Raw genomic sequence first — 22,221 nt, 5'->3', positions numbered from 1 at the left:
CATGAACATTATGTTGCATTATTCTGTCTAAATTTGAAACTTAGATTAAGACACATAATACAATAATGATGTCATTTGTTAAGAAAATAACAGAAGTGAGAATACACTCACTGACAGGGGAAATAATACAGATGAATGATAAATAAATACTTATGAAAAGATAAACTAAACACAGAGCTATAAAATAACCAGAAAAAAGAAAATCCCAAAAAGAAAAAAACCGTGCACACATGAGTGTATAAAAATAATATATACAAAAATAAATAATTAAATAAACACTAACACAAAACAATTATCCCTGCCTTAGGTTTGTTCAACTCAATTATATTATCAAACTGAAAGCAATGATTGAAACTAAACCAAGAGCTGCTACTACTACAGGGAAAAGGGAAAAAGGAAAAAAATTATTAGTAAATAACAATAATAAATTATTGCAAATATAAAAGTACAATATTTAACTATCAAAAACGTTCAGTGAGGAGACTTTTTTCAACATTTTTTTCAAAATTCTTTATATCAACAACTTGGCACATTTCAGAATTACAATAATCCTGGCACATTCCTGTAATTTTTTCTTTAAAAAAAAAATTAATAAATAATTGTTTAAATATATATATATATAAATGTAGTGGTGGAGATTTGCCAGTTGAAGCACAAACTTTAAAGAATTAAATTAATTAACTGTGAATTGTGAGTCTATCACTATGTGAGCTGGGTTTGAAGTGAATAATTTGAATTAATCAAATGAATAATATTGCAAAAATACTAGAATTATATTTTAGGTTAAATAAAATAATATTAAATAAATTAAAAATACTTCTATTTAACAATAATGAACTTCCCATGAGAGCTGCATGTGAGGTTAGAGTGGTGAGGTGTGCGAGCACCTCGTGGGAGGCTAGACCAATCATCACCATCAACTGGAAACAAACGGGGTGCCTCCGGGGCACTGTTTTGGGGGATGCAATGGGGTGCTCTTATAATATCTCTGCAAACAAACATCCGATTTTCAAAATTCAAACAGGATATTTATTAGTAGGTCGAAGGCTAACTTTTGCACAAGTCAGGTACACTCGATCTAACAGATCACAGTTATTCAGAAATGTATATATATATATATATATATATATATATATATCTGTTTGTTTGTTATTGCATCATGTGAGAACCAACCGACCGATTAGCTTCAAATTTGCACGATACATTCGTGTTATCCCAGGGGAGGTTTTAAGCCACTGACCGAGGCCCTAGCACCCTTGAAGGTTAAGATATTAAAACTATTTATTATTTCTCTGCTCCCAAGGAGGGTGAAATTGTGAATTAAAGATATTCATTAAGGAAAGAATAAATTATTCCTTTTACTTCATTATTATATTTCTGCCATCATAGAGAAAGAAATAAGTTATAAATTTTTCGTCTTCAAAATTGTGGCTATTTCAGTTACCACAATTATTATTATTCTATATTTGTAATTTAGTTTCTTTTTCAGGTTTCTATAAAGCCTGAATACTATTATTATTATTTATCAGTATTATACTCAACAACCGTGAAAAGAACATACAGTGTGGGGGTCCAGGGGGGGTGGAGCTCTCTGGGTAGATGGGAATGGCAACCAAAGCAAGCTCTGGAGGGTATCCAGGGTGCCAGTTCACCTGGAAAATTGGGAATGGTGAGTGAAGTGAGCTCTGCAGCCATGGGGTAGGCCCCTTGGCCCCAAGAAACCCCTGAGTTGGCTCCAGGATTCACCTAGGCTGAACTGAGCCCCAAGGGTCCAGGTTCTGGCTAGATGGGCTAGCTAGGGTGTGTATATATATATAAAATACAATTTTACAATAAATGAAGCAAGAATAAAGCAACACAAGAATAATAGTAATACAAAGAATTCTATTACAATGATGTATATTTAGTTCTTTACAAATGAAAATTTTCCATAAAAATTAAGTTATTTGAATGTCTTAATTTTCAGTCTTCTCTAAAAGAACAGGGGAATCTAGGAAATGCTTTTAAGGTCTGAAATTTGGTGAAGGGAGATTCCTGATAATTACTTCCTGTGGTAAAGAGGGGACAACAATTATATATATTAACAACCGACACTATATACAAGTGGCTAACGAATGAAGGGGTTGAGTTACTCCCAGTATAAGGAGTTCCCACAATACATCAGCCTCCTCAGAAAGTGGATGAACAGTAGAGGGTAAAAGGAATTGTAATGCCCTGGGGGATGGGAAATTACCTCCAAAATTAGAGGAAGTTCTTCAGGAAGTCAACAGTATTACAATACACAAAAGGTGACAGAAAACCATTGTATTAAAGATGTTAGTGATAATTCCTTGTATTACACTATGATGCTGTTTTCTTCTGTTTAATGTTTCAGATTTAAAATAGCTTCTCTTTTGGATTTCCATGAGAAGCAACAAAAGAAGTTAAATTGAGGACCTGAAATGTCAAGACTTTGTAATAAAATGGAAAGATAGAGAATCTCAAGAGGAAAAGAGAGAAATGATGAATAAAAAGGATATAATAGGACTGAGTGAAGTAAGGTGGGAAGGATGTTGAAAATGAAATTACAATAATTATGAGGAATAAAATAGCAAAATGGGTGCATCCTGACCCCAGTATGGGAAGAAACCCTCTGTCATCCCCTCTTTCCTAGCCCTTATTGGCTTTCAAAACCTCGACTTTTGACAAATTCCAATCTGCCTCGGCCAGGATGCCACCAATGTGAACGCCACGAGTGACATTCCCATCGGTGTACTAGTATTTAATGAACTAAAAACAAAACACATCTTAAGTAAGACTGAAAGGACTTAATGAATCAATGGAACTCAACTACCTACCCGTAGAAGGTAAAAATGAGTTCAACACATAGCACAAAACATAAAACTATTACACGGAACAATAACAACACAGTAACATTGCAACAAAACAAAATAAAGAACAAAAACATAATTTACATAACTAAACATCAACAAAAATAGAATACAAGAGAAATCCAAGCATGGGTGCAAAAAATATGTTATATAAAAGATAGTCTAACATTGTTATGGACTGGGATGTTACAAAAAGATATAATTTTAGTAGAAAGTATATATGCCAATTTCAAATTATGTAGAGAAGTTATTGAAAAGACATAAGAGTGTTCTGAAGATGTAATAAAACCGAAAGGGGACTACTATAAGGTACTGATGGGAGACTGGAATGCTGTGGAAGATGAAGAAGTATGGTAGGAAAATTTGGCATACGAGTAAGGAATGAAAGTGAACACAGGTTAGTAGAATTTTACAAAAAAAAGTTATTTTTAAAAACCATAAAAGAACCATGTGGGGGATACCGACATGGGTATCCCCTGGAGACAAAGCACACTATCAGTTACACCATCAGGAGATGGTAAGGTATAGAAGGAATGAAAGTGAACACAGGTTAGTAGAATTTTACAAAAAAAAGTTATTTTTAAAAACCATAAAAGAACCATGTGGGGGATACCGACATGGATATCCCCTGGAGACAAAGCACACTATCAGTTACACCATCAGGAGATGGTAAGGTATAAGGTAAATCCTATTAAGAAAACCAATGGATTACCACATATAGATATCAATAAGGGATAATCATGAGCTATTCTAGAAAAGGAAAGGCAGTACGATATGATATATAGGAAAGTAAGGAGCAACACATAGAATATATGGAAAGGGAATGGTAAAATAAGAGAAATGGTAGATAAGGATGGTAAAATGCTGCATGAAGAGAAAAAAAGAAGGAATATGTAGAGGATCTGTATATGACAAGAGAGAAACCTGAAGAAATAAAAAAGAAAAAAGAAATGGGAGGTAGCTGAAAAGAATAAAGGACATCAATATTAAATGTGAAGTACAGAAAACAATTAAAGAAAAGAAGAATAGAAAATCAACTCGGATAGGCAAACTTCCCACAGAATTTTATAAATGCTTAAATAAAGAAGGCTCGGCTTCTTCCATTTAGGCTTGGGAAAGAAATGGATGGAGTCAGTCATGATGCAACGGATCTGCTACCAGACAGAACATTGGCGGTACTGTCTGCATCCATTTCTCATATGAACTACTCCATTGAAGTGGTGAATTTTTAATGTTAAGTAAAATCAAACTATGTTTTAATAGGTTAATAAACAACAGCTGAAATTTTTGTTTTATAGCTCTCAGTGGAGTAGTTCAATTTACCAAACTGTCATTATGGAATCAACGTTCTAAATAAATTTATATTGAACAAATACGTTAAGTATTCATAAAACTTAACTATTTAAATATTAAAATCATAAACAAAATTAAATCATCTAAAAATTAAAAAAAAAGTTTTCTATTTCATACTTTTGCAAAACAAGAGTAATACAAATGCTATTAAAACTAATTTTCTGATAATACATAAATATCAGACCTTCTACAACTAAATCTAACAGCTCAGAAAAATGTGTTCAAACACACATTATCATTTAAAAAATAACTACATACTTATTCAAAATAATCAAGCCAAAAAAAATGTAAAAATAAAAATTTGTAGTCATCAGCAAATTTTAAATTCATATCATACTTCTTAAGATAATGAAGATTACACCAAAGATATTCACAAAACAGCAATACTTCTGATAAATAACAAAATAATTGTTTCTCAATCCAATTTTATTCATGGAAATAGTCTTTTACACTGCCAAACAGAAAAAAACAAACAAAACATATCAGCATGAGTAATCTGAGCCACACTCCAAAAGATTTTGAATTCATAAAATTAACAGAATTACTCACATAATAATGCTGTTATTAACAACGTGCATTAATTAATCAAAACTGTCATATAACGTTTTAATTTTAAAATGTATTTATTTTTTTTTTTAGTCATCAGAGACAGAGAAAATCATTGAGTAAGGAAAGATTGACCAAAAAGAGCTTCATTAGAACCTGGAACCAAAAATGTGCTCCAGAAAGCTCTCATAGATCCGAATGAAGTTCACCTTCCAACTTTGCCTAACAAGTTAGGCTTGATGAAACAATTTGTCAAAGCCTTACCAAAAGAAGTTAAATGTTTTAAATACATCTGTGGCAAATTTCCAGTCTTATCAACCATCAAACTAAAAGAGGTCTTGACATTAGAAAACTTCTCAAAGATGGTAATTTTAATAAACAAATGGAAGTTGCAGAAAAAGAAGCCTGGGGAGCCCTTAAAGATGTAACCAAGTTTCTTGGCAGAAGGAATCTGAACTTCAAATAAGTTGTTGAGAACATGCTGCAGAAGTACAAAAATTTAGGCTGTTTCATGAGCTTCAAGGTTGGTTCCCTTCCTAAATTCACATGTGAACTATTTTCTTGAAAATCTGGATGCCATTAGCTAAGAGATAGGTGAGAGGTTTCATCAGGACATGAAAGAAATGGAAAGGAGGTATCAAGGAAAATTGACTGTTACGATGATGGAAGACTATTGCTGGATGTTACACTGAGATGAACCTTATAGAGAACACAGAAGGAAAAGTTTGAAGCAGAGGATAAGCCATCCAAAGAAACTTTGATACATGAAGTAGAATTGTAATTATTTTACATACTTTGTCATTAAGAGTGGGTGAAAAGGGGGAGTAGTTTCCAAAGGCATGATGTACCTCATCAAAATTAATTGCATAAATAAAAATAAATAAATTAAAAAATGCACTATAATAGAAATTAAGCTTATTTTGTGGCAATTTTCATTAGAAATTTAGGGGGGTTAGTGACCTCTCCTCTTCAGACCACTCAACTATAAGAATGCATAGTATAAGCCAAAAAAGTGAATATATTATATTAATTTATTATTAAAAAAAAATTTTACATTATTTTATTGTATCACATTTTCACAATTTTTCAAATTTTTACAAATTTTGAAATTTATGATTTATAAAAAATCTTGTGATGGAAAAAATGAAGGTTATTTTCAGATTTAGTGCTAAAAAATACATAAGAATCAATTATCAAAAACTAAAAAACACAACCATTCGCTTGTGCCTTCAACCATCACAGACTTGTGATAAAAAACCAGCTTGATCTAGTGGTTAACTCTAAGTGGTAGTACTTGATAGTACTTGCACAGTGCATGAGTGGCTCAGATAGCTGCCAATAAAGATGTTATATCTTGTTAAGCCTTGTCACCACCTGTCAACCAAGCTCTCTCATCATTTTGTCATCTTCAACCAATCCCCCCCCCCACAATCCTCTTCAGACCACTCAACTGTTTACCTATAAGAATGCATATGCATTATGTGCTTATACTATGCAACACAAACCAAAAAGTGGATATCTTATATTAATTTATTATAAAAAGAAAAAGTTTTATGTCTATTTTATATCATATGTTCACAATTTTATCATTTTTTCACAACTATACAAATTTTGAAATTTTTGATTTGCAAAAAATTCTGACATGATGTAAAAAAATAAAGGTTATTTTAAGTACTAAAAAATACATAGGAATCAATTATCAAACATTAAAAAATATTCCACAACTCAAATTTTTCAGGCTTGTGTTATCAAACTAACTAAACTTGGATGTATTGATGTATTTTCATGTATTTGATGTATTGATCAACCTAGTTGTCCCCTCTTGAAAATACAGCTACAAGCCTCTATTAGTCATTTAAAGACCTCTTTATCTTGTACTTTATTGGCCCAATTATTTTTAACATCTTCCTGTAACACCACATTTTAAAGGCCTGTATTCTTTTCCTTTCTACTTTTACAACTGCATGTTTTAATAAATACCAAAAAGCTACACTCCACACAAATAGTATTAAGAAATTTTTTTCTAATCTTTAACTTCGTTTCAGCATAAATGTTCTCCTGGCATGGACCAGTCTGTTTTTTTATTCTCTCTGCCTTAATTCAGCCACAATCTTACAAATAGCAAAATTCAGTAATTTCTCATCTATTATGTTCAGCATACATTGATGACTCTACACTCATTAAGGTTAGTATTTAGTGTTTCATTATTCTCCTTTCTATCACACTTCATTATACTGTTTTACTCTTATATTTGAAAATAAATAAAATTTAAAATATATTTAAACCAATAAATAGCTCTAGAAAGTAGTTCTATGTCTTAAATTATTGTGACAAATCCTTTTAATACATCACACACACACACACACACATACCATATATATATATATATATATATATATATATATATATATATATGTTTTGTGTATGCATGTACACGTGTTGAAAAAATAAACAGTTTTCAGTAACCTGGATTTTATGCAACTACTTATGAAATAATTTTCAGTAGTAGCATTTTTGAGAATGGCTATGCCAGTGTTAATGTCTGGTCACCTTTTTGTTATTTGGTTATGACATTTATAATCTACAATTTATAAATCTGAATAATTTTCAGATAGTCAGCTGAGGCCAAACCAGATGGACCAGGAACTAATGACAAGTGAAATGAATAATTAAATAAGTAGAAAACTGTATGTTCACCAGATAAAAAAATGAGAATAAGAATACAAACCTCATTAAAAGATATTACTATATATTGGCAAATTAATTTTTAGATGGCCTTCTAAGAACAAAATGAAAAGAGGATAGTAAGAAGTTAAGTTCTAACAATGTTATAATTAATTATATAATGAAATGAATTTATATCACTTAAAATTATTGTAATCAAGCTTAAAAAAACTAGATCTATGAATGTTGTCAGTTCATTTAATTGTTAATCAAATTAAACACTGTTGACAGTTTGTGCTTTTATTTCATTTTTAAAATAACATCAATAAGACTCATCTACAATATACTACAAAACTTAAAAAAAGCACTATTGTTGAACTTACAATTCCAAAACTGTAAGTATCAACTTTAACTGATAACTTTCCTCCTCTAAGAAGTTCTGCAGGAAGGTATGGTCTGGTACCATGAACTTTGCTTACTTTAACATGGGTATACTGCTGAGTCGGACCTTCTCTTGCTAAACCAAAATCACCAATTTTTGGCACAAACCATGGATCAAGTAAAATATTAGCACTGGAAAAAAATTATGACATTCTTTTAATTACTGAAAAAAAAGAAAAACTAAATAAATACTAATGAATATAACATTAATAGATTACTAATGCAACATGGCAAGATTTTAAGATAAGAAATTGTCACGAGATTGACTTACATTTTCAACTTATATTACATCACAAGCAGAAAACAAAAATAACAGATGAGGAAAGCTTATAATTTCTAAGATCAAGGAACTTTCATGTAGACTAAGCAAATCACTTATTTTATTATCTAATTTAAATTTAATAAAATGAACAAAAAAATTTAACTATTGATCTCAAAATAAATTTAACAGAATAAAACACTAAATTTGAAAAAAATTTCATCAATAACTTTTATCTCAAAATGGTTTAAGATATTTTTTTGTCTTCATTCATGTGACTAGTTTGATGCAGCTCACCAAGATTTCCTACCTAGTCCCAGTTGTTTTATTTCATTTCAGTACACCCCCTCCTACATCCTACATCTCAAACAATTTGTTTTACATATTCCAATACTGCCTGCCTGCACAATTTTTCCCATATACCTGTTCCTCCAATATCAAAGCTAATATTACAGGATGCCTTAATATGTAGCCAATAAGTCTGTCTCTTTTTTTAACTATACACTTTCGAATGCTTGTTTCTTCATCATTTTGCCACAACACCTCTTCATTTGTCACTTTATTCACCCACAAGATTTTCAACAATCTCCTGTAGCACCACATTTCAAAGGTTTCTAATTTTTATTCTCAGGTAGTCTGATTGTCCAAGTTTCACTTCCATATAAAGCTATGCTCCAAACAGATACTTTCAAAGGTTTTTTCCTGATGTTTAAATTAATTTTTGATGTAAGCAAATTATATTTCTCACTGAAATTTCATTTTGCCTGTGTTCTTTGGCATTTTATATTGCTCCTGCTTCGTTCATTAGTAATTCTACTTCCCAAATAACAAAATTCTTCTATCTCCATAATCTTTTCTCTTCCTATTTTTACATTCAGTGATCCATCTACTTTATTTCTACTACATTTCTTTACTTTTGTTTTGTTTTTGTTTATTTTCATGTGGTAGTTCTTGCATAGGACTTCATCCATGCCATCCATTGTTTCTTCTACATCTTTTTTACTCTAAGCTAGAATTACTATCCCATCAGCAAACTGTAGCATCTTTATCTTTTCAACTCACTGTTACTCTGGACCTAAACTGTTCTTTAACATCATTAACTGTTAGTTCTACGTAAAGATTAAACAGTAACGGGGATAGGGAACATCCTTGTCGGACTCCCTTTCTCATTATGGCTTCTTTCTTATGTTCTTCAATTATTACTGTTGCTGTTTCGTTTCTGTAAATGTTAGCAATTGTTCTTCTATCTCTGTATTTGAACCTACTTTTTTTAGTATTCTGAACTATTATTTCGGTATACGTTATCAAATGCCTTTTCTAAGTCTATAAATGCCATGTATGTTAGTTTGTTTTTCTTTAATCTTCCTTCTAGTATTAATCTGAGTACTAAAATTGCTTCCTCTGTTACTATACTTTTCCTGAAACCAAATTGGTCTTCCCCTAACACTTCTTCTACTCTCCTCTCAATTCTATACAAAATTCTAGTTAAGATTTTTGATGCACAAGTAGTTAAGCTAATTGTTCTATATTCTTCATATTTATCTGCTCATGTTTTCTTTGGTATCATGACAAAAACACTCTTTTTGAAATCTGATGGAACTTACCCTTTTTTGTAAATATTGCACATCAGTTTACACAATCGATCTATCGCTTCCTCACCATCACTGCGCAGTAATTCAGCAGTTATCCCGTCTATCCAAGAGTCTTTCTGCCATTCAAACCTTTTAATGCTCTATTAAATTCAGATCTCAGTGTTGTATCTCCCTTTTCATCCTCTTTGACTTCTTCTTCTTCCTCTATAACACCAGTTTCTAATCATTTCCTCCATATAACTCTTCAATATATTCCACCCATCTATCGACCTTTTCTTTCTTATTATAAATTGGTGTACTATCTTTATTTAACACATTTTTAGATTTTAATTTTTGTACCACAAAATTTTCCTTAATTTTCCGTATGCTCTGCCTATTTTGCCAATAATTATTTCCCTTTCCGCTAGTTTGCACTTCCTGTTTATAGTATTTCTTAATTGTCGAAAGTGCCTTTTACCTTCTTCATCACTAGCATTCTTATACTTTCTACATTCATCCCTCAGCTGCAATATAAGCTGTGATATCCAAGGTTTTCTACCAGTTCTCTTTGTTCTACCCAAGTTCGCTTCTGCTGATTTAAGAATTTCCTTTTTAACATTCTCCCACTCTTCCTCAATACTTTCTACCTTATTTTTTTTTACTCAGACCTCTTGCAATGTCCTCAAATATCTTTTTTATCTCCTCTTCATCAAGCTGCTCTAAATTCCACAGATTCATCCGACACCTTTTCTTTAGGTTTTTAAACCCCAATCTACATTTCATGACCATTATGGTCGCTACTAATGTCTGCTCTTGGATATGTTTTGCAGTCGACTAGTCGATTTCTAAATCATTGTTTAACACCATGATACAATCTATCTGATAACTTGCAGTATTACCTGGGTTTTTCCATGTGTACATTCTTCTATAATTTTTAAACTGGGTGTAGGCAATTACTAAATTATACTTTGTGCTAAAATCAATAAGTGGGTCCCCTCTTCTATTCCTTCTCCCCAGCCCATATTCACTTATAATATTTCCTTCCTTGCCTTTTCCGATGCTTGCACTCCAATCTCCAACTATTATTAAATTTTCATCCCCCTTTATATCTTTGATAGCTTCATCAATTTGTTCATATACATAGTCTATTTCATCATCATCATGGGCACTTGTATACACATAGATGTTAAGAATCGTCAGCTTAGGTTTTGATTTTATCCTTACTACAATGATTCTATTGCTAAACTTTTTGAAATACTATACTCTCTACCCTATCTTCTTGTTCATTATAAAACCTACTCCTGCCTGACCTTTATTCAATGCTGAGTTAATTATTCTAAAATTACCTGACCAAAAGTTGTTTTCCTCTTCCCACCGAAACTCACTAATTCTGACTGTATCTACTTTTAACCTACCCATTTCCCTGTTTAAAACCTACCAAACTTTTTAAACTTCTAACATTCCATGCTCTGACTCGTAGAATGTTATTTTTTAATTTTCTGGTGACCCCTTCTTCGTAGTCCCCACCTGCAGATCTGAGTGTGGGGCTAGTTTACCTCCGAAATATTTTACCAAGGAAGGCGCCTCCATCTTTGTTACATGAAAATGCAGAGAGCTACATTTTCTTGGAAAAAGAACAGCTGTAGTTTTCCATTGCTTTCAACTGCACAGTACTCAGAAGATTGAATGAGTTGATATGGCCATTTAAGTCCTCCTGACCTCTGCCCTTAACAGCTACAGAAAGAGCTGCTGCCCTCTTTCAGGAATCATTCCTTAGTCTGGCTCTCAATAGATGCCTCTCAAATATGGTTACACCTTCCGTCCAGCTACTCTGTATCACTGAGCACTCAAGCCCCCTCACAATCGACAAGGTCTCATGTTTAATAGAGATATTAACTTACGTTCAAAGTAGTTATTTGGGATGTTGCCAACATTTGCTGAATGGAGTATTTAACACAACAAATAAATGCTTCTCAATCATGTCTTATAGAATCAGGTGTATTCAAAGCAGTTGCCCCAGCTTCTACGAAACAGATTTCTTAGTTTTTGGATGCCAATAGATGTAGAATAAACCAATAACTATTCAACACTAAACACACACTCCTGATTGTCACAATCTGATAACAAGATCATGGTGGCCATTTTATTAGTCCATTTTGATGAATCCATCCATTAAACAATTTTTTTGAAATTGCTATTTTAAACAGCAATACAAAAAATTCTCACCAAATTATTTGCATACACAAAACATAATCAGCTTAACTGCAAACTCATAAAATAAAAAAACTTTTCAGATAATTTGAGAAGATTTTTTTGTTTATTTTTGCATTGTAAAGAAGATTTTTTTTGTTCTATTTAAAACAATAACTTTTTTTGACATATTTTATCTGTTTTGTCTGAATTAATTTACACAGTTATTTGGAATTGATTTATAGGTTTCGATTAACAAATTTATACACTCATTTTCTCAGAATTAAATCTTCTACTAATCTTGTTTAAGACATTTTTATTTGCTTACTGTCAACTTTTGCCCTTAATATGTACATTAGAATCTGTTAAACTAATGAACAATAAGCAACCCCCCCCCCCTCCACAGACCAATGAGGTTGACATGTAAATGAGATTAGTCTTGTACAGACTCAGGCTGACCATTTCCGAGATTTGTGGTTAATTGAACTCCAACCACCAAAGAACATTGGTATCTGCTGTCTAGTATTCCAAACTATATAAAAGCAACTAGCTTTTACTAGGATTTGAACCTCACAACCTTTGAGTTCAAAAATCAGCTGTTAAACAACTGATCTGCAATGACAAGTGAACCGATTGTTAATTTAAAAAGTTAATTTATATGGCTAACCTAAACAAGGGCTTTTCTGATTCCCAATTATTTGGGCTTAAAACAATTTTCTCAAGAACTAGTAATAATACAATTCTGGGACTTGGTTTATTCTATTTTTCCATGTCAAAAGCATATAAAAAAAATCACTAAATTTAACTCTAATTTGGATTCCAAGAATTTCATAATTAAAAAGGTTAACGTAATTTAAAATGTTCAATTATTTTAATAGAATAGCACCTACCTAATGGGAATCACTACCAGAATTTCAGATTCCTTGGACCACAGTTTGAAGAGTCAATGTAAAGTAAGTGTATAAATGAGTGAGGACAACAAATGACTGCAAGACAAGAAATGAATAAATGGTATTCACAGTTTATTATTTATTTTTATTTTTAAAACTTCAGACTCGCTCATTAAATTCCATGCATTTCAAAAAAACAATGAGATGAACGAAAATTAGATGGAAATACCACACTCTTTCTATGAATTGCTCAAAACCAATTATTTGAAATCACCATGTTGACCAGATGGCTGAGAAAATGATGAGTTCCACACGTGTGCGTTGAGTTATACACAAAAACAGTTCTTTTGCATGGTTAAATAGAAGTGGATATTGTTATTTTTTAAGAATAAGTAACAATTATTTTTTCCACAGATTTCACATTAATAAATATAAATAAGTCATCATTTTCGTTTTATTAAATAATTTTCTAACGATTCATACTTATTTTTTGAGGGAACCCCCAGGAGTGACTTTCACTTCACATAAATAAACAAAGTCAAAATAAATATTTAATAATGTTGACAAGCTTAACAATTTATTAATACAATTCAAATCAAAACATTATGATTTGATTTTGTTGCTAGAAAAATCAATTTGATCATTTTAAGAGAATTTGTCTTCTAAAAAGACATTCAGAAATTTTGCACAGTAACAGAAATACCATTATCAGTAATGATAATTCTATTCATGCCATTAGAAATATTATGTCTACCTGAAAATGATGCATTTCCATTAATAAAAGTCAGAAAATTTAAATTTAAAACATTTCTCTGTATATTAGACTTCCTTATGTTGTAAAATATTTAAATTTAGTTCACATAATTACTGAACTGGTTTTTATGTTACATACATTCAATTTTTCAGTGCTAATCTGAAAGTGATAATTTAATTCAATTACTTATTCTTTTTTTTTTAATTTAACTGCAACAAAACATAAAAAACATGCTTTTTTTAATAAAAGAAAATATTATGTTATGAAGGTAAAAACTATATATGGATCTAACATTCATGCCGGGTTTACATGAACCAAAGTAGTAAAAAGCATGTATGATCAACATGTATGATTGGAAACAAGCATACATTATGTAGGTCTGCATATCAAGTTCTCATCATATAATCCAAGTAAGGCATGGCATTTTTCAAAAGCTACAATATTTCCAGACATAAACTTGAGTTTATGTGGTGAATCAATCAACCCAAAAAAAAAAAAAAAAAATATGTATATACTTTATACTTTGACAAGCTTTACGTGATCTACCAAAAACCATGCGTACATTAGTGTTGTAGAATAACAAAAGATAGCAAAATGATTTCACACACCTTTTTATATCACCATGAACTAGAGGTTTATCTTTGAATAATGAATGTAAATATTGAAGGCCTCCTGCAATTCCTTTAGCAATATTATATCGTTGACACCAGCTCAATGGCCTTGAACCATGCTGTAAAGAACATAAAACTTTGTAATGCAATTTCACATTTTAAATATTTAACTGTACATTAAGAATTAAATTTAATACATAAAAAAATTAAAAAAGAGAATGAATTCACAAAAAGTAAAAATCTAAACGAGATACACATTTCAGTTCTTAAATAGCAAACATCATAATAATATGAAGGTAAAAAAAAAGCACAATATCAAAAATGTGCCTAACACATCAATAAAATATACTTCATATTAGTCCCCAAAGTACCACTGGATAAGATACAAGTTTCTTTCAACAATAAATTCTTTCAAACACAGAAATATCAATTGGTTTAAAAAAATTTAAAGAAGATAAACATGTAAAAAACACAAGTATTAAATAGTTGAGAAAATTACTTATTAACAGTGATAAAGAGAATTAATGATTTAATGATGACAGAGGTCCAGTATCTACTTCTTCAATTTTGTTAACAAATTTTATAAAAGTTATTATATGATATGAACAGTGAACACTGTCTTATCTAAATTTTATTACAATAAGCTATTTCTGTGAAGGCTGAAAGATTTCTCTATTACTTAAACAGAGTATGGTTGCTTGAGCAATTGAAAGGTTTATTTGGTATGGTGTAATTATAAGCTAATACTTTTTACTTTCCAACTGGACTGCTTACAAGAAGACTTTTTTTTCTAACAGGTAAAGGAATCTAATTTACAAACACCTGGGCAGTGTTGGGCTTGCTAACAGGTTCTGCAAGATGTTATTAAATGCATATGTGTTCCTGCGCACTACCGACTAAACCTCCACCCCTGGCTACCCACCCTTCCTGGTACAGCTGGTGTGCATTACTTCAAGAAGGGGGGAATATGCCCTCACACACATTTCAGAGATCACAATCAACAGACATGGACCTCACACCCACAAGATACCAAACATCAGACTAAAATCTCACCACACATTCCACAACATCCAATCTTCAATCACGCTTTCTTCAATCAGAAAACATACATCACGCCGCACACTCCAAACATCACATCAAATCCAATCAAATAAACAAAAACCTCACAGATAATTGAACATTACAGCATACTTGCCTCATGGGTAACCATCGGATGCGGTAGCAGAGTGCCCACGACATTATCGCACCCAGGCGACTGACTCCTGCACGTACAGGGAACCTGCTAGGCTTTCAGCCGCTTGCCTGTCTGCCCCTGCACCCTCCAACGACCCCTTCATCTACCCCAGCGAGACACTTCCCAGACGTACATGATCTTCCTTACAAACCTTGCTACAGCCGTCCAGTTTTTTGCACTTTCCAAGATGATCTGCTGCGTTTCCTCTAGAAGGAACATTTCTCTTCTATCTATGGTGTCCAATATTTCTCACCTCACATCCTCAAATCAGGGGCAGCGAAAGAAAACGTGATATGCTGTCTCTTCCTCATCTACCTACACCATACAACTAGCAGAATGATCTAGCTTAAACCTAAAAAGGTATTCTCTGAATCCTCCATGGCCTGCTAGAAACTATGTGAGACAGTAATACAGCAAGCCATGGGCACCCCTCTTGCACCAACTTCTCAGGTCCCCAATTATGCGGTGTGTCCATCGGCCTCTATCACTAGTGTCCCGCCAAATCTGCCACTCTCTCCTCATTTCTTCCATAATGGAGCTAGCCAGTCTCCTTTTTTCCTTTTTTCAATAAGGTGTTGACGCCCATTGCTCTTTAATCTTCTTCCTGCGAGTGATCTCCAGATAATATTCCCGCCAACACTTCGACTGCCTCTTGAGAAACCGTGCGATATGCAGCTGTAATACAAAGGCAGCTCCTTCTATGTATTGATTCGAGAGCACCCCTGTATGTGCCGTATCTAGTGAACCCTGCCCATATCTTGATACCATAAAGTAACATGGAATATATAATTCCAGAGAGCAGCCTCCTCCTCTACTGGTCCCCCACAGTTCAGCGGTTCAACCAGTTCAACCAGCCACATCACCTTTTCAGCCTTCGAGCAGGCCTCCAAGACATGGGTGCCAAAACACATCCTAGCATCCACCCATATTCCAAGATATTTTATCGCAGCCCTTGAAACTATCCTTTGACCTTCAAACACCATCTTCAATGTTGGCCTCTGCTCAGTTGTTATAGTCACAACAATCTCCATCTTATCTACAGCCATAGTTAACCCAACTCCAGCCACCCAGGTTTTGATTGTTGTGTATCAGCCCTGTATCTGAGCGATGGACTCTCTTAGAGTACTCAACTCCACCATGGGGGCAAAGTCATCTACATAACCCACGAGAGTGATGCCAGCGGTACAGGAGTGAGAAATAAGCCACCATGCATTATATTCCAAAGGGCCAGCTCAAGGATCGATCCCTGTGGAACTCCTCTCTATGCACCATTCAACCATTCCATCCTTCTCTTCACAGATTAACTTGCACTCACTGTTGCAGGAGAGAATTATCCTTCTCAGATATGGGGGGGACTCTCATGCTCTCCAGCACAGTCATGTTAACTGTGTAACCACACAGTTAAATGCATTGCAAACGTCAAGCACCATAAGCACGCAGATTTTCCTCTCACCAATGATTCTCCTTGCCATACCAACAACTTCCAACACCGTGTCCAAAGCAAATCTTTCTGTAAGAGAAGATCTTTCCTATCCGAAAGACCCTCTGCGTCCTCAATAATGCTGGTCTGCTCTCTGCAGCAGCATGTACTCGAGTATCTTTGGCATGGTTCGATCGTCGCCAGTGGTCGCTTACAAGAAGGTTACATTATACTTGTCAAAAATGATTTTGTTACATGGTCAATAATTACTGAATCTTACGTATTTTTGGGCACTGATTCCAAATATGAAGTCAGAATTTCCCTATCAGCCTCGGATTGTTTTGTAATTTCCCTACCTAATTTCCAGCAATTACATGTAGATGAACAATGCAAGTACAATATATTACTTATTTATTTGATTTATTCCAGCAGTTAAGTTACTAATAAACTATAATTTATTTCAGTTGATAAACAGTTATGAAAATGAGATATTATTATTAGATATTATTACGAGATATTATTATATTATTATTAGTACTGTAATATTGTAAACAATAAGCAATGTATCATGCTGGCTAAGAAAAATCTGAACTACATCAGTCAAGTGCAAACTCTCACGTGTGCAATATTTAGTGTTGCAGTTACTTTTCCATCAATTGTGATTTCATGTTTTCCTGTAAAGTCAGCGTATATAGTGTTACAGTTTTATAATACACAATCACGAGTGTATTGCAGTGAACTTTGTAATAAAAATGACACGCAGTTGCATTAATTATCCAGACACTTTCTGCTACATTTGTGGTGAACCAACATTGAAGTCGCAAGAGGAGAAATAAAACTCCAATGATAAAAAAATCATCTGGAACTATGTTTTGGATAGTAGATGATTAGGACAGGTTCTGGGTTCCCTGTATTTGCTGCAAATCATAACTAGTGCTATTGTCTGGTTAGTTGCATGGAACGCGTCACATAACATTTGCAATTCCAATGGTTTGGAGAGAATCGAAGGATTACTTCACAGACTGCTATTTTTATATAACAAAAATATCAGGGATAACAGCTAAGACTAGACATACTGTTAAACATCTTGATATTCCCTCTGCTATATGACCAGAGCCTCACAGTCCACAGTTTTCAATACCAGAACCACCAAAAACATAGAAATTAGATGAAGATGAAGCTGTTGGCATTGAAGATTGTACAGATTTATCGGATGATGAACAAAGAAAAGACTGACTTTCTGGAAAATACAATTAATGAACCCCACTTAATTAATCAGTCAGAATTAAATGATCTGATTCGTAATCTAAATTTATCCAAAAATCAAGCAGAAATTCTCACATCATGACTAAAAGGATCTTTTACAATACAATATTAAAATAACTGCTTCCTGTGTTAGGCAGGGTGAATTTGAAGGTTTCTTCTTCCAGTACTTTACTGAAATGATGTGAAATCTTTACTAGAAGCTTTCGGACACATGGGCGATCCTGATGAATGGTGTCTTTACAGACTCCTCAAAGTGTAGTTTGAAAGCAGTTGAAAATAACAGTGTTCATGTTAAAAATAACACCCCATCAATCCCTTTAGTTCATGTAGCTCACATGAAGAAGTAATATGAAAATATGAAACTTATGTTTGATAGGATTCAGTATGAGAAACATTTGTGGAGACTTGAAAGTGAGCATTGTTACTTGGTTTAAAACTTGGGTATACTAAATTCTGGTGCTTCTTGTGTGAGTGGGACAACAGAGATAGGAAGAATCATCATCATGTTAAAAAAGAGTGGTGAAAAAGAGAAAAATTGACTGTAGGAGAGAAGAATATTGTGAGTCCAGCACTAATAAAACCTGAAAAGTTTACTTTCTGCCACTACCATTAAGTGAATTTTAATGAAAATAACTGTGTGGCTGCTGGGTTTTGAAAAGGTTGTAAAAAAAATGTTTTTAAAAGGTTGTAAACAACTACCTTGGAAATCATAAGGCAGATAACTCAAAGCAGTTATAACTGAGCTTTTTAAAAGCTTTAAAGCGCTTGGATATAATATGTCATTAAAGATCCACTTCTTATATTCTCATTTGGATTTTTTCCTACAAATCTTGGAACTGTGAGTGATGAACATGGAGAATGTCCTCACCAAGAAATATTCACACTAGAAAATGGTGGATACCAGGGAAAATGGAACCCAAGAATGCTGGCCAACTACTGCTGGAATCTAAAGATTGATTTAACTACAGTATACTATGAGGCTCATTCAAATATAAACAAGAATTTGTTTACAAAGCTTTTTTCTCCTGTTTAGCCTCTGGGAATCAACATTAGGTATTACTTAAGAGGATGAATGAGGATGATATACATGAGTGTAAGTGAAGTGTAGAAATGTACAGTCTCAGATCGACCACTTCTGAGATGTATGGTTAATTGAAACCCAACCACTAAAGAACACCAGTATCCGCGATCTAGTATTCAAATCCATATAAAACTAACTTCATTTACTAGAACTTGAAGATTGGAACTCTCGACTTCGAAATCAGCTGATTTGCTAAGATGCATTCAGACACTAAACCAACCCAATGGGTTGTTTACAAAGCTTTATCAATAAATAAAATTACAAATAATCTTATTTTTCTTATTTTTCTAAACAGTTTCTTTCAACAGAAATACAATTTCTACACCAGATAGGAAGCTTCCTGATCCCCTCATAAAAAAAAATAAAAGAAAAAGATGGCTACCCCAACAATCAACAGCAAACGTAATGTTCCACACAAATGCTCGGTGTTCAATGAATTTTAGAAAATTTATCATGAGTATGAGCTGCTGTAAGTAGGAATGCGTTATTATGGAGAAAGAGGATGTTCCCAATAGGCTATAGGTGTCATTTGTTGCAATTAGCAACCTGATGTCATCCAACAACCAACTATAGGATGTCGCATTTACCATCCTTCATTTGGGTAGGAAATCAATCAGCAGCACATCTTTAAGTCCCAAAACACAGTTGCCAGAACTTTTCCAGCTGACAAGCATTTCTTGGCCTTGATCAATGCCCCCTTCCCAATTTTCCACCACCACACCATACTTGGTCTCTTGCTTTCCAGGGTGTAGTGTAGACCCACGTTTTGTTGTAGCTCACAATACAATCCAAAAATGCCTCTCCGTCTTCCTTAAAGTAAATCAGAAGCTGCAGACAAATGTCTTTCCTGAGATTTCTCTGTGCCTCAGTGAGAAGACCTCACCAACACTACCAACAGTTTGCTATATCCAAGATTGTCTAACAGCATTGTATGCATACTCCCAAACACTTATATTCCCACCTCTGATGCAATTATGCGTTATGCGTACCTCTTATGCGTTATGTGACAAGTAACCTTCCACAAGGTCACAAATGGCCTGAAAGTAATCACTGACACTTGTTTACAGACAACATTCGTAACTTTCATTATCTACTGCACCATAGTCACTTCGAAATACTTTGGCCCAATCAAACACTTGAGTTTTTGAAAGGGTGTATCTCTGTACTTGCCTGGAGTCAAAATTTCTGAGGATTTAACACCTTTGTTGGCAAGAAATCATTACACAACGGATGATGGTACATCCTGCTCAGACATTCTGCTAGTGACATGGGAACATGACCTACAAGCATGGCTGGCCAGTTGCTCCCCTCACACATAACCAACTAATTACCCGCAGCGACCCACCACATTCACTGCTCTTTCTCAGACTGCATGGCAAAATTCCAGTTTATATTTGAATGATCCTTGTACAGCAAAAAACCCAAAAGAAGCAGATTTTAGGTATGCAGATTTTGCATGTAAAATATTGTTATACTACTAACACTGTTTTTTTCTTACAAAAAAAAAAAAAAAAATAGTAATTACAAAAAAATTATTTCTGATTGAAAGAAACCTTTACATATTTGAAATCAGAGTAAAAATATTATAAGATTTACCTATTAACATTCTTGTAACAAACAAAATATGAAATTTCATTGTCTAGTGTTTATTTTTTAGTGTTCATGTTTAATTTTTTAATATGCCCAATGTGAGTTTTTATCTATTTTTTATATTTTTATTTATCTTTACTAGTTCCTTTATATCTATTGATAATGAAATAATTTTAACTAATAACTTTGTAAGATACCTTAGTCAGTTCTTGATAGTTACTATGTAGACAGTTGTTGTGTATTAATCGTTGTTATTTTATTTCAATAACTTAGTTATGAAAAAGCTAATAGAATTCTGATCATTAATAACTGAAATGTATTAAAGAAATAATATAAAGAATTTCAGACTGAAGTCATTGCAAAAACTACCTTAACAGACAAATGAATGCATTATTTATATATGAACACATGATACTAATTTTTTTTTAAATATATTTTTTAATACTTTTAATGAATTTTTATAGTGAACCTATTTAAATTACAAGTAAAACATTGCAACAAGTTTACTTAATGTAATGTATTCCATTTGACCATAATGACAACATGTACTATTTTAATACCTACCTTAAAAGAAAAATATTTTCAATCTCTCTTTTTTAATATGAATATGGAGCAACTTTAAACTAATAATGTTTATTTAGTCTACTGTAACTGTTAACTCATTAGCTAATTTTCTAATTTCAAAGTAATCACAGAATTTAAAACTGATTGATTCCAATTCCACTTACATTTTTTTATAATGCGATCTCAAAAAACAGTTGCAATTTTGATTACAAACATTCCAATTTTTGATGAATCTAAAATTATACCTTCTGACAGTTAACAGTAAGTAATTTATCAAATATTTTTCATTCATTTCTTAAATACTTAACTATTACACAGCTATTACACAACACTTACACAAAACACAGTTCATTTTACAATTAATTCAACTGATACAGTACTTCCTCACTTTATAAAATATTCATTCAGTTATTAGCCTCTTTTCTTGTTGATCTGAGAACACTTTTTAACAATGGTTTTAATATTTGACTATAAACTAAACAATTACAACCTAAGAGAAAAAATATCTTCTAAGGAATTTGTTTTCGGTATATCCATGATCGTATCAACATGTATTCATAAACTGTTATAGTCCTCATTCACTACACTGCATCATAATTATTATCTTTTTTTTTATTCATGATTTGTTTCTTTTCTTTTTTCATGAACTCTGAATTCATAATAAAGCTTACCTTGGATAATTGATACTTCTGGACTTCTTTTAAAGACCCATTCTTTTTATTTTAAATGAGGTATAAAATTATTACAAAATATATTATTCATTAAAACTGAATAATCTGAAGTATACCATGATATATTAATTTTCAGATGTGTGTTCTCGCTCTCTCTCTCAAAAATGAGAAAAAAGAAAATACCATAGTTCTTCAAATTTAAGACGCATCTTTTTTTTACCGATTCAAGGGTCAAAATGTCAGGTG

The 22,221-nt window shown here is 32.7% G+C and overlaps 1 protein-coding gene across 2 annotated transcripts in view; it reads right to left on the bottom strand.

Moving 5' to 3' along the window:
* The window catches only part of pll (serine/threonine-protein kinase pelle), a 68,045-nt gene that overhangs the window by 23,534 nt on the left and 22,290 nt on the right, over positions 1–22,221 (bottom strand). For both annotated transcript variants that reach the window (XM_075360417.1, XM_075360416.1), the window contains exons 7-8: positions 14,147–14,268; positions 7,817–8,006 (exon numbers count right to left, since the gene is read on the bottom strand). In XM_075360417.1, the coding sequence (XP_075216532.1) occupies positions 7,817–8,006; positions 14,147–14,268 (312 nt within the window). The remainder of the gene's footprint in view (positions 1–7,816; positions 8,007–14,146; positions 14,269–22,221) is intronic.

The sequence above is a fragment of the Lycorma delicatula genome, chromosome 3 (genome assembly GCF_047948215.1).
Source record: "Lycorma delicatula isolate Av1 chromosome 3, ASM4794821v1, whole genome shotgun sequence".
NCBI lineage: Eukaryota > Metazoa > Arthropoda > Insecta > Hemiptera > Fulgoridae > Lycorma > Lycorma delicatula.
Note: the sequence above shows the minus strand (reverse complement) of the source record. Positions and strands in the feature narration are given on the sequence as shown.